Source organism: Oncorhynchus gorbuscha, linkage group LG01 (assembly GCF_021184085.1).
Source record: "Oncorhynchus gorbuscha isolate QuinsamMale2020 ecotype Even-year linkage group LG01, OgorEven_v1.0, whole genome shotgun sequence".
Taxonomy (NCBI): domain Eukaryota; kingdom Metazoa; phylum Chordata; class Actinopteri; order Salmoniformes; family Salmonidae; genus Oncorhynchus; species Oncorhynchus gorbuscha.
The window spans coordinates 84,959,877-84,974,466 of NC_060173.1; the positions used below are offsets into that span (position 1 = coordinate 84,959,877).

At 43.8% G+C, this 14,590-nt stretch overlaps 2 protein-coding genes across 8 annotated transcripts in view; one reads left to right on the top strand and one right to left on the bottom strand.

Annotated features, from left to right (window-relative positions):
* The first annotated feature begins 2,285 nt into the window (after positions 1–2,285).
* Positions 2,286–4,113, top strand: rpl8 (ribosomal protein L8). The gene is made up of 5 exons (XM_046363468.1): positions 2,286–2,449; positions 2,583–2,724; positions 2,890–3,108; positions 3,637–3,752; positions 3,926–4,113. The coding sequence occupies exons 1-5, from the start codon at positions 2,312–2,314 to the stop codon at positions 4,082–4,084; spliced, it is 774 nt and encodes a 257-aa protein (XP_046219424.1). The 5' UTR covers positions 2,286–2,311; the 3' UTR covers positions 4,085–4,113.
* Positions 4,114–4,702: 589 nt separating this feature from the next.
* LOC124044045 (probable ubiquitin carboxyl-terminal hydrolase FAF-X) overlaps positions 4,703–14,590 on the bottom strand; it is an 85,997-nt gene continuing 76,109 nt past the window's right edge. For 5 of the 7 annotated variants that reach the window (XM_046363444.1, XM_046363436.1, XM_046363428.1 and 2 more), the window contains 4 exons: positions 9,605–9,817; positions 8,671–8,781; positions 6,367–6,471; positions 4,703–6,203 (listed from right to left, as the gene is read on the bottom strand). In XM_046363444.1, coding sequence (XP_046219400.1) covers positions 6,012–6,203; positions 6,367–6,471; positions 8,671–8,781; positions 9,605–9,817 — 621 coding nt within the window. In that variant the 3' untranslated portion in view covers positions 4,703–6,011. The remainder of the gene's footprint in view (positions 6,204–6,366; positions 6,472–8,670; positions 8,782–9,604; positions 9,818–14,590) is intronic. The other 2 variants (XM_046363410.1, XM_046363454.1) reach the window with 1 other exon arrangement.

Below are 14,590 nucleotides of genomic sequence, written 5' to 3' on the forward strand. Positions count from 1 at the left end.
TTTAATATTTTTAAATAGACTGTTCTCTCTGCTACCGCATGGCAAGCGGTACCGGAGCGCCAAATCTCTGTTCAAGAGGCTTCTAAAACAGCTTCTACCTGCAAGCCATAAGACTACTGAACATCTAATCAAATGGATACCCAGACTATTTGCATTGCATTGCATCCCCCACCCCCCCTTTTACACTGCTGCTCCTATCTGTTATTATCTATACATAAGTCACTTTAATAACTCTACTCACATGTATATATTACCTCAATTACCTCGACTAACCGGTGCCCCCGCGCATTGACTCTGTACCGGTACCCCCTGTATATAGCCTCACTATTGTTATTTTACTGCTGCCTTTTAATTATTTGTTACTTTTATTTATTTGATTTATTTGGTATTTTTCTTAAAACTGCATTGTTGGTTAAGGGCTTGTAAGTAAGCATTTTACTGTAAGGTCTACACCTGTTGTATTCGGCGCATGTGACAAAAACAATTTGATTTGATTTCCCCCTTGCCCTGCCAGGTCAGTACAGATAAGGAGAGGACGAAACACAACAAGAGGCTATTTTCTTACATGGCCTAATGCCTTCTTCAGACCCCTCTCTTGCTCTGCCGCCCCAAATGTGTTAGTCAGGCCCTGTGTTGAGGGGATCGGGTTAATCAGAGTTAATAGGCTGTGTGGCAGAGTTTGGCTGTGGAAGATTTGCATAATAGAAAGCCACAGACAGGGATGAAGGGAAGTAGCATGAGTTGGGAAGAAGAAATCATTGGCCATGTTCCCTTAATCAGTTGTTTCATGCATCACCCAATGATTGCATGCCATGTCATTGACTGTGCGGTTGCGCACAAGATTGCTATACCATATGATGTGGTTTGCTGATGCGTAAAATACCTATCCAGACATTGTAAGATATGGCATGAACGCAAACCTTGTCTGTCCCACAGGTCAATCCTCCAGACCAGGCATTTATTTAGCCTACCTCTTTTTGGGAATGTCAACAACCTTATTTAACCTGGCAGTGAACTCAGTGTTAAAAAAAGTTCAAAAAGGGCAAAAAATTGGGAAATTGTATGTGTTTAGATATTCATATTTTCTGAGGAGTGGAACACCGCTCTTTGTTCTACTTTATGTTCTTTTTAGTACTACATTGATATTGATTACGATATTGTTGGGTTTAGCGCTTGCAAGTAAGACATTTCACTGTACTTTTGTACATGACATTAACACTTGAAAATGAGTGTAATTACTGAGGTGAAAAGGAATTAAATCGTGAAGTTACATGATGAGACATTCCTGGATGCGTCCTGCTCTGTACTCCGTGTGTGTAAAGCAATGGAAGCTTTATCAAGCACAATAGATGTCTGCTAATGATCTGCTGCCATCTGTTGGGCAATCTAATTCACAGCAGCAAAAAAACAAACACGTGCCTACTGTTCCCATCAGCCCCACGGTATATTTCACCGGAAGAAATCGTCGGACTCTTCCTCTTTCCGTCATCGGGGTTTAGGTAGGGGAATGGCGATTTTATTCTCTTCACATAATCCGAGTTAAATCTGTTTTAAAATCCTATCATCCTCTCGAAAATGTAACCATAACATATACAATAAACACTGCTAAGTATAGTCGTTTTATTATTTAAGCGACAAAATGTGATTATTGCGTTTTAATTATTGGATGAGTGTTGTGTGTATGGGTGTGCAGTGACATGGCCTGTCGTTTTGGTGTACCTTACAGTAGTTGGTCACTAGCCGCTGGTAGCTCGATTTTCTGGTTCGGTGATTTGTTCAGACGTTCTGTATTTATCACGACCGTAGAGCCGCCGGGCAGTTGCTGTAGAATAGTTCACCATAGCTTTTACCCAACGTTTATGTGCATGGTTTCTAGTTGGATGAACTTGTATAGTGTAGTGAGTGTCGGCGTCTTAAGTTTTAGTGGTAGCTAACTAGTGTTGGCATGCTAGGAAAATCCGCATGATGGCTGGCTAGCAACCATACACGCAAGTGTATTGTCCATTTTTATTATATAAAGTTTTCAGTTATCAATTCACCTTTCTTGCAGAACAGGATCCCTACTTGATTTCAGAGTTCGTTGGTTAACTAGCTAGGTAGATACTGTACATTTCTTCAGTAGCTAACTGCGGCAAGTGGCAGGTATTTGTTGAGAAAATAAAAATAGTAGCTACATAACGTTACACACTCATGAATGTGGCGTAACTTGCTATCATGTAGGCTATTTCTAGTATATCTGTTGAACTGTAGAAATCTCTACTTTTATCCTGGCTCTAACAGAATACTCTCTCAATTTTTCTTTCCAGTCACGATGGGACGTGTTATCAGGGGACAGAGAAAAGGTGCCGGCTCCGTGTTCAAAGCCCACGTGAAGCACAGAAAAGGTGCTGCTAAACTCAGACACATTGACTTCGCAGAACGTCATGGTTACATCAAGGGAATCGTGAAGGTAAGCGCTCTCACAATAGCTTTTGCTGTTAAAAAGTTTTCTACAAGGTCCAAAGTTGCGTTTGCTGTGCATTCTTTTAGGTAGTTTTTGTGTAACATCCATCTGCTTTGGACCTGACCTTTGTCTCTCTCAGGACATTATCCATGACCCTGGCCGTGGTGCTCCCCTTGCCAAGGTGGCTTTCCGTGACCCCTACCGGTTCAAGAAGAGGACTGAGCTGTTCATTGCTGCTGAGGGCATCCACACCGGACAGTTCATCTACTGTGGCAAGAAAGGTAAGGAATGGAGATTGACATGTACTTGGCAGCCTACGGGTTAACAACCCTGTGTCTCTAACACATTCTATGGTATGCTGGTTAGATGGCAGTTGTCATCTCTTAGGATCTAATCTCCAGCTACAATGTGAATACCTGGTACCTTAATAAATGTTCCCTTCTCAGCTCAGCTGAACATTGGTAATGTTCTGCCTGTGGGCACCATGCCTGAGGGAACCATCATCTGCTGCCTGGAGGAGAAACCTGGCGACAGGGGCAAGCTGGCCAGGGCGTCTGGGAACTACGCCACAGTCATCTCCCACAACCCAGAGACCAAGAAGTCCAGAGTCAAGCTTCCCTCTGGCTCCAAGAAGGTCATTGCTTCTGCTAACAGAGCTGTCGTTGGTAAGAACACAAAATATGACATGTTTGCTGATGCTTTCTGATTTAATAGGGAGAGGTGGATGCATGACCTACATTTTGATCTTTGACCACAAACCTTTGCCAGTGATTTAAACACACGAGCTGACATGGTACAAATCTGTCGTTCTGCCCCTGAACAGGCAGTTAACCCACTGTTCCTAGACAGTCATTTAACAATAAGAATTTGTTCTTAACAGGCTTGCCTAGTAAAATGATATTGGATCCAGTTAATGAGAAATTGTCAAGTTAACGACCTTCTCTTGGATCGTTGAAGTGTAAGGAATCTGCTCTGATTTCCAGCTGCACTGTATGCAGTATTTTGGATCGATTTGGTGACTGATTGTTTGTAGGCAGATGGTTAAGCTAGAGACCAGAAACTTAAGTGGCTACAATTCTGATTTGCTGTTAAGAATACAGGTCATCGCATGTGACATGGTTGCTTTCAGAGCATATTGCCTGGTTAGGAAATCCTGTCCCGTGCTTAATGGTTCTCTCTCCTCTGGGCTTCAGGTGTGGTTGCCGGAGGTGGACGTATTGACAAGCCCATCCTGAAGGCCGGTCGTGCCTACCACAAGTACAAGGCCAAGAGGAACTCCTGGCCACGTGTCCGTGGTGTGGCCATGAATGTAAGTGGACATTAAATCTTCTGCATATTTATTTTTGGGTAGGTTCAGGCATTTTCATCCATCCCTGTTTAAGAATCTTATGTTCTACCTCAATATCTGGAAAAATAATGATCTCCTCTGCACCTGATGTTTGTAAATGGCCCTTTGCTAACATGTTTCTAACTTCTTTCTAGCCTGTTGAACATCCCTTCGGTGGTGGTAACCACCAGCATATTGGAAAACCTTCAACTATCAGGAGGGATGCACCCGCTGGTCGCAAGGTCGGTCTCATTGCTGCCCGTCGTACAGGCAGACTGCGTGGAACAAAGACGGTCACGGAGAAGGAGAACTAACTCCCTTTACAATAAAATGTTCCAAGGAAGCTGATCTTTGACTCCTTTTGTAGCAATGGAGTTGGATATGAGGACAATTCGCTCTGTTTTTGGTAGCACTCATCTAGCAGTGAGGGTTACATTTGATAAAAGTGTAGTAGATTTGAGTGCGGTTGATGGGGCCGGATCACCATAATTCGTCTGCTTAATGGCATTTATCCCAACAATTAAGACATGGTTAAAATAAAGGGAGCTTAATCATGGTATCACAAGGTCCGATCTAGTATGCTACATTTTATAAGCCCAAGTTCAATACACTGCAAAGCATGTAAGATCCTGCAGGTAGGTATTGGCCATTTAGTTTTAGGCACATCCTGAGCACCCAGAAAGTAAATAGCAATTTCAATGTGCATCATGTATTTGCATATATACAAAAGACAGTCAAGATTCCATGTTCTTTATGTGCTAAGGGCAATGCTTTTTTTATTTTATATTTCTGTGCACAAAACCTCCTGAAAGTTCACATCGCGACTGTAGCTCCAGAATTCAACGTCACACCATGGCCAAAACAAAAGTCGGCAAACTGGGCGCAGAACTCTGTTCAGTCAAAATCTCCATTAAAAATAACACGGACAACTGTTCCTCAAATCAAATTTTTTTTTTTTGTGAAATACAACAAAATAAATTCTATAAAATAAGAGCAAAATATTTAAATATAATACGGTGTGCAGAATATTTTCATTTGCAGGAGTATTTGGTATTTGACAAATCCAAAAAATACACGGTTAAACTTACCAATTAAATACAGTATTTACTGATGTTTACGTTTAGCTCAAGTTGCAACATGACTAACCAGCCGATATCTTCTAACCCTACTGTGTTCCCATTTTCCCTGGAGGGAGAGGTCTCCGATGCTGCCGCCCGGTGAGCTCCATGAAAGAATGGTAGCGGTCGTCTAAGACTAGGCTCTACCAAAAAGATACAGAAGCAAACCACAGTCTAGTACACATCAGGTAGCCTGGCAGAGCAAATCTGTTGCATATGTTTTTAATTCCTATAAACTAAACTGACCGCCGAATGTGAAGTTGGAGGATTTTAACAATGAGCAATTGAAAAGCCACTTATTCTTACATTGGTTCAACAAGGGGTAGATGAGCATTAAAAAAGCCTAAAGGAAGTGTCCTCTAGGATTAAGGACGTCAGTTGGGATGACATTTCCCCTTGCGCTATGCTATTCTGGTGAGAAGCCATGCTAAATGTTACAGCATATTATCTATAGCTTCTGAAAGGATTGGATTACCAGAACAAAAAAGGCAATGAGTGCCAGAACAATTTTGCATCACTTTCACAACCAAAACACAGTAAAAGTTCACCCAACCATTCCATGTCTCACACTAAAACCCCAGCACGTGAGTTGATTTGGCATGGGTCAAGAGGTTGTCAAGGAGCTTTGTGTCCTAAAGGTGAATGACCAGTAACTGATGTCAGACCAAATCGCACTGCTGCGCATGGGTGATAAAACAAAAAGGAGTTCTCTTAAGCGTTTTATTTTTTTGTTATCTCCCAACAGCAAACCTGACAGAGTTACGCTATTGCGGGGGATTAATTTTTTGAACAGTCAAAACATGAACATATTATGTACACCTTTCCGTCATGTAGACAAGCGCATCAGCATCGTCAGGCCTGGGTCATTATGTTTATTACCCGACTGCTGTTGACAGCAGCCAGGCTCCAGTCTGCAGAGCATAAGAACCCAGGGGAGAGCCCCCCCCCCCAGACAGGCAGCACAGGAGCAGGCTGGAGGGGGAGAGACTCACAGTAGGGGCCTGGAGAGGAGCTGTGAAGCCTGGCCCTGCCGTGCCCTTGAGGCCCCCGATCAGGAGCTCGGCCGGTCGGCGAGAGGAAAGAGAGCAGGATGATGGAGGCACAGCAGAGGGGAGGGCCGGTGTTACTCCTTAGGCGGAGCAGGGGCCAAGGAGGTGGTGGAGGGGACCTCCTCAGTGCTCTCCCAGTTGTCTTGTGCTTGTGGGCCTGTGCCGGGCGCAGGGCCTGGGGCAGAGGAAGGGACAGGGCGCTGGGGGTTGTTCATGTGCTGGGCAGCTGGGCCTGTGTACGGCTGCCCGTGGGGGTGGTTGTTCTGCTGGGGAATGAGAAAACAATCAGTTTTTTGTTAAACTACTGATATGCGGTGGAACTTGACACAAAATGTCTGCCATTGGTTCTTCAAGTACATGGCTACTTAAAAGTCTAAATATCATGCTGCTTCTACAATGTAGTAGATATACAATATAGTGGGTGTGTACCTGCTGAAACTGTGTTGTAGTCCCCGGAGACAAATGAGGGTAGAGGGAGATGTCATCTGGAGGGGAGGTGTCCTGATCTTCCGGGGCTTCCTGGTCATCGGGCTCCTGGGAAATGAAGTCAAAGAATAAATCAAATCAAATTTTATTTGTCACATACACATGGTTAGCAGACGTTAATGCGAGTGTAGCGAAATGCTTGTGCTTCTAGTTCCGACAATGCAGTGATAACCAACAAGTAATCTAACTAACAATTCCCAATGCATTTTTCTACCAACACCAACATTCACACACAGCTAAAGTCCATGGACCCAATAGCAGACCAAAGAGTCTGTTAATATGCCTTTGCACTGGATGGGAACGTTGTCCTACTTTAGCCTATTTTAACTGAATGAGATGAAAGCGAGGCACATGCTGTGTAGGAGAGTGTGACAGCCTTGGATGTAATAATATCAACTGACAGAGGTATAAATAGAAAAGAGACTTTGTTATGTGAGTGGGTGTTATTCTCCGCTAGCGAGCTTCTCCACAGTGTGGTGGGAGACATGCTTTTAACGAGCTCATGTTTCCATAGAACACCAACGGGACTGGGGCCAGAGCTGTTCTTATAATGTTGATATGGGCTAATTTGAAGGGTCTAATACTAGATGCGAATGCACTGGATCCGAGAAAAACTGAAGGATTTAAACACATGCTTTCAGTTTGTTTAATCCATGATAGTTCTGTGGCGGTTAGGCCAGTGTTATCTTTAGAATAGAATCTTTGTGCTTGCATCAACTGGCCCTGTGTCTATCATGATTCAGTCTGCTTATAAAGACAGACTGACACACTACAACATCCAGCTGAACACATTACAACATGTGACCAGACAAACCAGGGATAGAGAACAGCTACCCCTAAGTGGGGTAGAGGTAGGTTGATGGACATGCATATAGATGGGTTACAATTCTAACTGTATGCAAGGCAAAGTTTCCGATAAAAACAATCAACATGGGCCTCCCGAGTGGCGCAGTGGTCTAAGGCACTGCAATGCTAGCTGTGCCACTAGAGATTCTGGGTTAGAGTCCAGGCTCTGTCGCAGCCAGCCGCGCCTGGGAGACCCATGGGGCGGCGCACAATTGGCCCAGTGTCGTCCGGGTTAGGGGAGGGTTTGGCCGGCAGGGATGTCCTTGTCCCATCGCGCACTAGTGACTGCTGTGGCGGGCCGGGCACAGTGCATGCTGACATGGTTGCCAGGTGTACGGGGTTTCCTCCGACACGTTGGTGCGGCTGGCTTAAGGTTAAGTGGGCATTGTGTCAAGAAGCAGTTGAGTTGTGTTTCAGAGGACGCCCGGCTCTCGACCTTCGCCTCTCCCAAGTCCGTACGGACGGGAGTTGCAGTGATGAGACAAGACTAACTACCAATTGGATAAAACGAAATTGGGGAGAAAAAGGCGTTTAAAAAATGTATATATATATTTTTTTAAATAGATCAACATTAAGACGTGAACTGTTCAATGAGTCCTGTTGATTAGCGATATATTAACACGTGCCATTACATGGCTGATGCACAAACCACAGGTTGCCCCTATGTAGACCTAGTCTCAACACAAAAACAACATCACTTGAACACACAGTAAGTACACTACATGACATCAACACTAGGCTAGCACCTCATCATCCACTATAGCCAAGGCTAAGAGTTTTCGATCAGTTGTGTCATATGGCCAGTCACACCGCAGGTTGAGTTTGCTTTGGGGAGGAGGAACAAACGGTATCGATTGGATTAACAGTGTTACGTTGAGATGGAGAACCAAAAAAACGTAAGTGAAGCCAGGAAGTCAGTGCTGCTTTAGGTAACCAATGGGACACTGCTACCGGACTGGAAAGAGGAAACGTTTGCTCTCTGTTTGCTGCTCATAGTTGATGGTTCAACATTAGAATTCACCTGTTGGAGTTTGGCTCTATTAATTCTCTACTAGGATACATTCATCTCCAGTCTCTGCCTACGAACCTTGAGTTGGCTGCATTGTCAGTTACTGGATACTCAGAAAGGATTTTTTGGTTGAATCATTTGCACCATCACTAAATTTCAAAATCACTTTTGGGAGCAGCACGCAAACAGCCGAGCAGACATCTCGTCACTGCCATCTGTTATTGTCCTGCTCCAATACTCCAGACTGTGTGTGTGTTGTTACTGCCCGGGCTACTCTCCTCGTGTCACTGTGCTAGTGGACAGCAGTAACATCGCCCTGTATGGAACATCTAGAGAGAAGTCAGAGTGGAGGAGGAGAAGGGTGGCTGTGGCGGTTATATCTGAGGGCTTACAGTGTGCTGCTGTCCTGTCCCTTCCCCTGGCAAAAGCTGCTGTGGCGAGGACGATTTCCGCATGGCAGCATCTTCTTCAGACACCGCCTCACCGTGCTTCGTTAAGTGACACTAGTTTGAAATAGCATAATTGATATCATTGCATAATATATACAAGTGTCAATAAACAATGCTTTCAAGTGGATTTCTTCGTTTAAAAAAAAAAGTTTTAAAGTAGCATATCATTTCGCTATTTATGATAAGGATCAATTAGGCTGAATATAATGTACACCGAGCTTCAGCAAATACAACTTTGTAACACAAATAAGGGAAATTATAGAAAAAAAGTATTGTAATAATGTTAGCTTACAATATACTATGGGCGTATAAAACTGGAAATAAAATGTGTCAAAAACTCAAAGCCCTTACCTATAGTAAAAACATGTATAAATTCTGAAGATTACAAAAATACTTAAGAAATGATTTCCCAGCAGATTACAGTTTACAGTTTCCAAAATAACCTTTGCGCTAACTTGGAACTCTCAACTGTAGCTTTAAAAACATTCAGTTCCAGTAACACTTGAAAATACTTGAGACAGAGAAGAGTGAAAAAACAGATGGTTAGCGTCAACATGTTAACAATACATCACAAAGAAAATTGTATAGTGTATGTATTGCTGCATATTGAGGTCCCACATAATCAACACTGCTCTGTTTTACAAATTCATAAACACTATTATTACAACAGGCAAGCTTCGAGTCTCCACATTACATCATTTTAACTCTGTAGGTCAAAATGATGCATCCTTCAAAAAGACACCACTTTTTTGGAGGGACTTTCCAATACGGACCTTTCTCTACCTCAACTACTACCATTTCGGCCATGCATCCAAGTTAGATACTACTGTATTACCTTTGTGTTGTGTGTGTGTGCATCATTTGGTGTGAGTCTTACCTCCTCAGGGCAGAGTTCACAGGCCTTGGCCAGGGTCATGCGTGCGGAGTGCGAGCGCTCCAGGAAGTATCCGTTGGAGGTCTCGTTGCTCTGGACTGGGGGAGACCAGTTGTTGTAGGTGTACTGAGGGTTCCCTGTGTAAGGCCTCCTCTCCAGCTCGTCACCGAGCCACTCCACTGCCCACGTCCACTTACGCTTCAGGTCCCCGTTACTCTGCAGGACAGAGAAACACATACGATGCTTATGAATTACCTTTTTCCTTCCGTTGCAATTCTGAATCCTGAAAATATGATTTCATTTTAAAAAATAAAATGAAAAGATCAATGAAGGGCTATTTACAGAATAAAATGACTCCTAGATTCAGACTAGAGATGGGCATTTGACATTCAATAAATTAATTAAGCCCTAATCTATGGGCAGGGGCGCAGCCATGGGTGGGTCTTGTTGGGCACAGGCCCACCCCACTGGGGAGCCTGGCCCACCCCACTGGGGAGCCTGGCCCAGCCACTGGGGAGCCTGGCCCAGCCACTGGGGAGCCTGGCCCAGCCACTGGGGAGCCTGGCCCAGCCACTGGGGAGCCTGGCCCAGCCACTGGGGAGCCTGGCCCAGCCACTGGGGAGCCTGGCCCAGCCACTGGGGAGCCAGGCCCAGCCACTGGGGAGCCTGGCCCAGCCACTGGGGAGCCTGGCCCAGCCACTGGGGAGCCAGGCCCAGCCACTGGGGAGCCAGGCCCAGCCAAACAAAATGAGATTTCCCCACAAAGGGCTTTATTACAGACAGAAACACTCCTCAGTTTCTGGGCTCCCGAGTGACACAGTGGTCTAAAACACTGCATCTCAGTGCAAGAGGCATCACTGCAGTCCCTGGTTCGAATCCAGGCTGCATCACATCCGGCTGTGATTGGGAGTCCCATAGGGCGATTGGCCCAGCGTCGTCCGGGTTTGGGCGGAGTAGGCAGTCATTGTAAATAAGAATGTTCTAAAAAAAATATCAAGTAATCAGAAAACCAAGACAGCTAGTTCGGGAAAGATTTCAGGAAAATATTCACAAGCATGTGTTTGCGGGAAAAATAAGCTGACGTTTTATTACATACAAATCATTAAAATCTAGACAGAAAATATTTACACAAGAAGCAATCTAATATCACACACAGTCAAAACTCTCCGTCGTTTAGTTCACCATTCTGTTGGGTTAGAATGGGCGTGCAAAATTATTCGGCCCCTTTACTTTCAGTGCAGCAAACTCTCTCCAGAAGTTCAGTGAGGATCTCTGAATGATCCAATGTTGACAAATGACTAATGATGATAAATACAATCCACCTGTGTGTAATCAAGTCTCCGTATAAATGCACCTGCACTGTGATAGTCTCAGAGGTCCGTTAAAAGCGCAGAGAGCATCATGAAGAACAAGGAACACACCAGGCAGGTCCGAGATACTGTTGTGAAGAAGTTTAAAGCCGGATTTGGATACAAAAATATTTCCCAAGCTTTAAACATCCAAAGGAGCACTGTGCAAGCAATAATATTGAAATGGAAGGAGTATCAGACCACTGCAAATCTACCAAGAACTGGCCGTCCTTCTAAACTTTCAGCTCATACAAGGAGAATACTGATCAGAGATGCAGCCAAGAGGCCCATGATCACTCTGGATGAACTGCAGAGATCTACAGCTGAGGTGGGAGACTCTGTCCATAGGACAACAATCAGTCGTATATTGCACAAATCTGGCCTTTATGGAAGAGTGGCAAGAAGAAAGCCATTTCTTAAAGATATCCATAAAAAGTTTTGTTTAAAGTTTGCCACAAGCCACCTGGGAGACACACCAAACATGTGGAAGAAGGTGCTCTGGTCAGATGAAACCAAAATTGAACTTTTTGGCAACAATGCAAAACGTTATGTTTGGCGTAAAACAACACCCTGAACACACCATCCCCACTGTCAAACATGGTGGTGGCAGCATCATGGTTTGGGCCTGCTTTTCTTCAGCAGGGACAGGGAAGATGGTTAAAATTGATGGGAAGATGGATGGAGCCAATTACAGGACCATTCTGGAAGAAAACCTGATGGAGTCTGCAAAAGACCTGAGACTGGGACGGAGATTTGTCTTCCAACAAGACAATGATCCAAAACAAAGCAAAATCTACAATGGAATGGTTCAAAAATAAACATATCCAGGTGTTAGAATGGCCAAGTCAAGTCACTGGACCTGAATCCAATCGAGAATCTGTGGAAAGAACTGAAAACTGCTGTTCACAAATGCTTTCCATCCAACCTCAGAGCTCGAGCTGTTTTGCAAGGAGGAATGGGAAAAAATGTCAGTCTCTCGATGTGCAAAACTGATAGAGACATACCCCAAGCGACTTACAGCTGTAATCGCAGCAAAAGGTGGCGCTACAAAGTATTAACTTAAGGGGGCTGAATAATTTTGCACGCCCAATTTTTCAGTTTTTGATTTGTTAAAAAAGTTTGAAATATCCAATAAATGTTGTTCCACTTCATGATTGTGTCCCACTTGTTGTTGATTCTTCACAAAAAAATACAGTTTTATATCTTTATGTTTGAAGCCTGAAATGTGGCAAAAGGTCGCAAAGTTCAAGGGGGCCGAATACTTTCGCATGGCACTGTAAATCATAATTGCTCAATTGCTCCATATATACACAGTGTACAAAACAATAGAAACTTTCCATGACATGGACTGTCCAGGTGAACCCAGGGGAAAGCCACGAGCACACCTTTTTAAAACCACTTCAATCAATGATGGGGGGAGGAGACAGGTTGAAGAAGGCTTTTTAAGTCTCGAGACAATTGAGACGTGGATTGTGTATGTGTGCCATTCAGAGGGTGAATGGACAAGACAAAATATTTAAGTGCTTTTGAACAGGGTATTGTAGTACTTGCCAGGTGCACCGGTTTCAGTGTGTCAAGAACTGCACCGCTGCTGGGTTTTTCACGCTCAACAGTTTCCTGTGTGTATTAATAATGTTCCACCCAAAGGACATCCAGCAAACTTGACAACTGTGGGAAGCACTGAGGTCAACATGGACCAGCATCCATATGTAATGCTCGACACCTTGTAGTCCAGGCCCTGACAAATTGAGGCTGTTCTGAGGGCAAAAGGGGGTGCAACTCGATATTAGGAAGGTGTTCCTAATGTTGTGTACACTCAGTGAATATTCAGTCAATAAATAAGCGAGTGCCATTTACAGATACACTATGCAGAATTCGCTACGCCATTTCCTGGTTGTTAAAATTAGAATAGTTCCTAATTCGAGTTTGTGAGACAAAACAAGCAAGTATAGTGTATCAAAATGTTTACTTATTAAGTATTCAACCCCTTTTCTATGGCAAATCTAAATATGTTCAAGAGTACAAATGTGCTTAACAAGTTACAATAAGTTGCATGGACTCGCTGTATGAAATAATAGGGGTTAACATTATTTGTTTTTAAATGACTACCTCATTTTTGTACCCCACACATTCAGTGATCTGTAAGGTCCCTCAGTCGAGCAGTGAATTTCAAACACATACTCAACCACAAAGACCAGAGGTTTTCCAATGCCTTACAAAGAAGGGTACCTATTGGTAGATGGGTAAAAAATAAAAAGCAGACATTGAATATCCCTTTGAGCATGGTAAAGTTGTAAACTACACTTTGGATGGTGTATTAATACACCCAGTCACTACAAAGAGACCGGCATCCTTCCCAACTCAGTGGTCGTAGAGGAAGGAAACTGCTCATGGATTTCACCATAAAGCCAATGGGGACTTTAAAACAGTTAGTTTAATTACTGTGAAATTAGAAAACTGAGGATGGATCAACACCATTGTAGTTACCCCACAACAGTAACCTTATTGACAGAATGAAAAGAAGGAACCATGTGCAGAACAAAAATATTCCAAAACATGCATCCTGTTTGCAAAGTGTTATGTTTGGGGCAAATCCAATAAGATATTACTGAGTACCACTCTCCATATTTTCAAGCATAGCTGTGGCTGCATCATGTTATGGGTATGCTTGTAATCGTTAAGGACTGGGGAGTTTTTCAGAATAAAAAATAAATAAGAAAGAAACGGAATGGAGCTATGGGGTTGAGATCTGGAGACTGGCTAGGCCACTCCAGGACCTTGAAATGCTTCTTACGAAGCCACTCCTTCATTGCCCGGGCGGTGTGTTTGGGATCATTGTCATGCTGAAAGACCCAGCCATGTTTAATCTTCAATGCCCCTGCTGATGGAAGGAGGTTTTCACTCAAAATCTCACGATACATGGCCCCATTCATACTTTCCTTTACACGGATCAGTCGTCCTGGTCCCTTTGCAGAAAAACAGCCCCAAAGCATGATGTTTCCACCCCCATGCTTCACAGTAGGTATGGTGTTCTTTGGATGCAACTCAGCATTCTTTGTCCTCCAAACACAATGAGTTGAGTTTTTACCAAAAAAGTTATATTTTGGCTTCATCTGACCATATGACATTCTCCCAATCTTCTTCTGGATCATCCAAATGCTCTCTAGCAAACTTCAGACGGGCCGACATGTACTGGCTTAAGCAGGGGGACACGTCTGGCACTGCAGGATTTGAGTCCCTGGTGGCGTAGTGTGTTACTGATGGTAAGCTTTGTTACTTTGGTCCCAGCTCTCTGCAGGTCATTCACTAGGTCCCCCCATGTGGGTTTGGGATTTTTGCTCACCGTTCTTGTGATAATTTTTACCCCACGGGGTGAGATCTTGCGTGGAGCCCCAGATCGAGGGAGATTATCAGTGGTCTTGTATGTCTTCCATTTCCTAATAATTGCTCCCACAGTTGATTTCTTCAAACCAAGCTGCTTACTTACCTATTGCAGATTCAGTCTTCCCAGCCTGGTACAGGTCTACAATTTTGTTTCTGGTGTCCTTTGACAGCTATTTGGTCTTGGCCATAGTGGAGTTTGCAGTGTGACTGTTTGAGGTTGTGGACAGGTGTCTTTTATACTGATAACAAGTTCAAA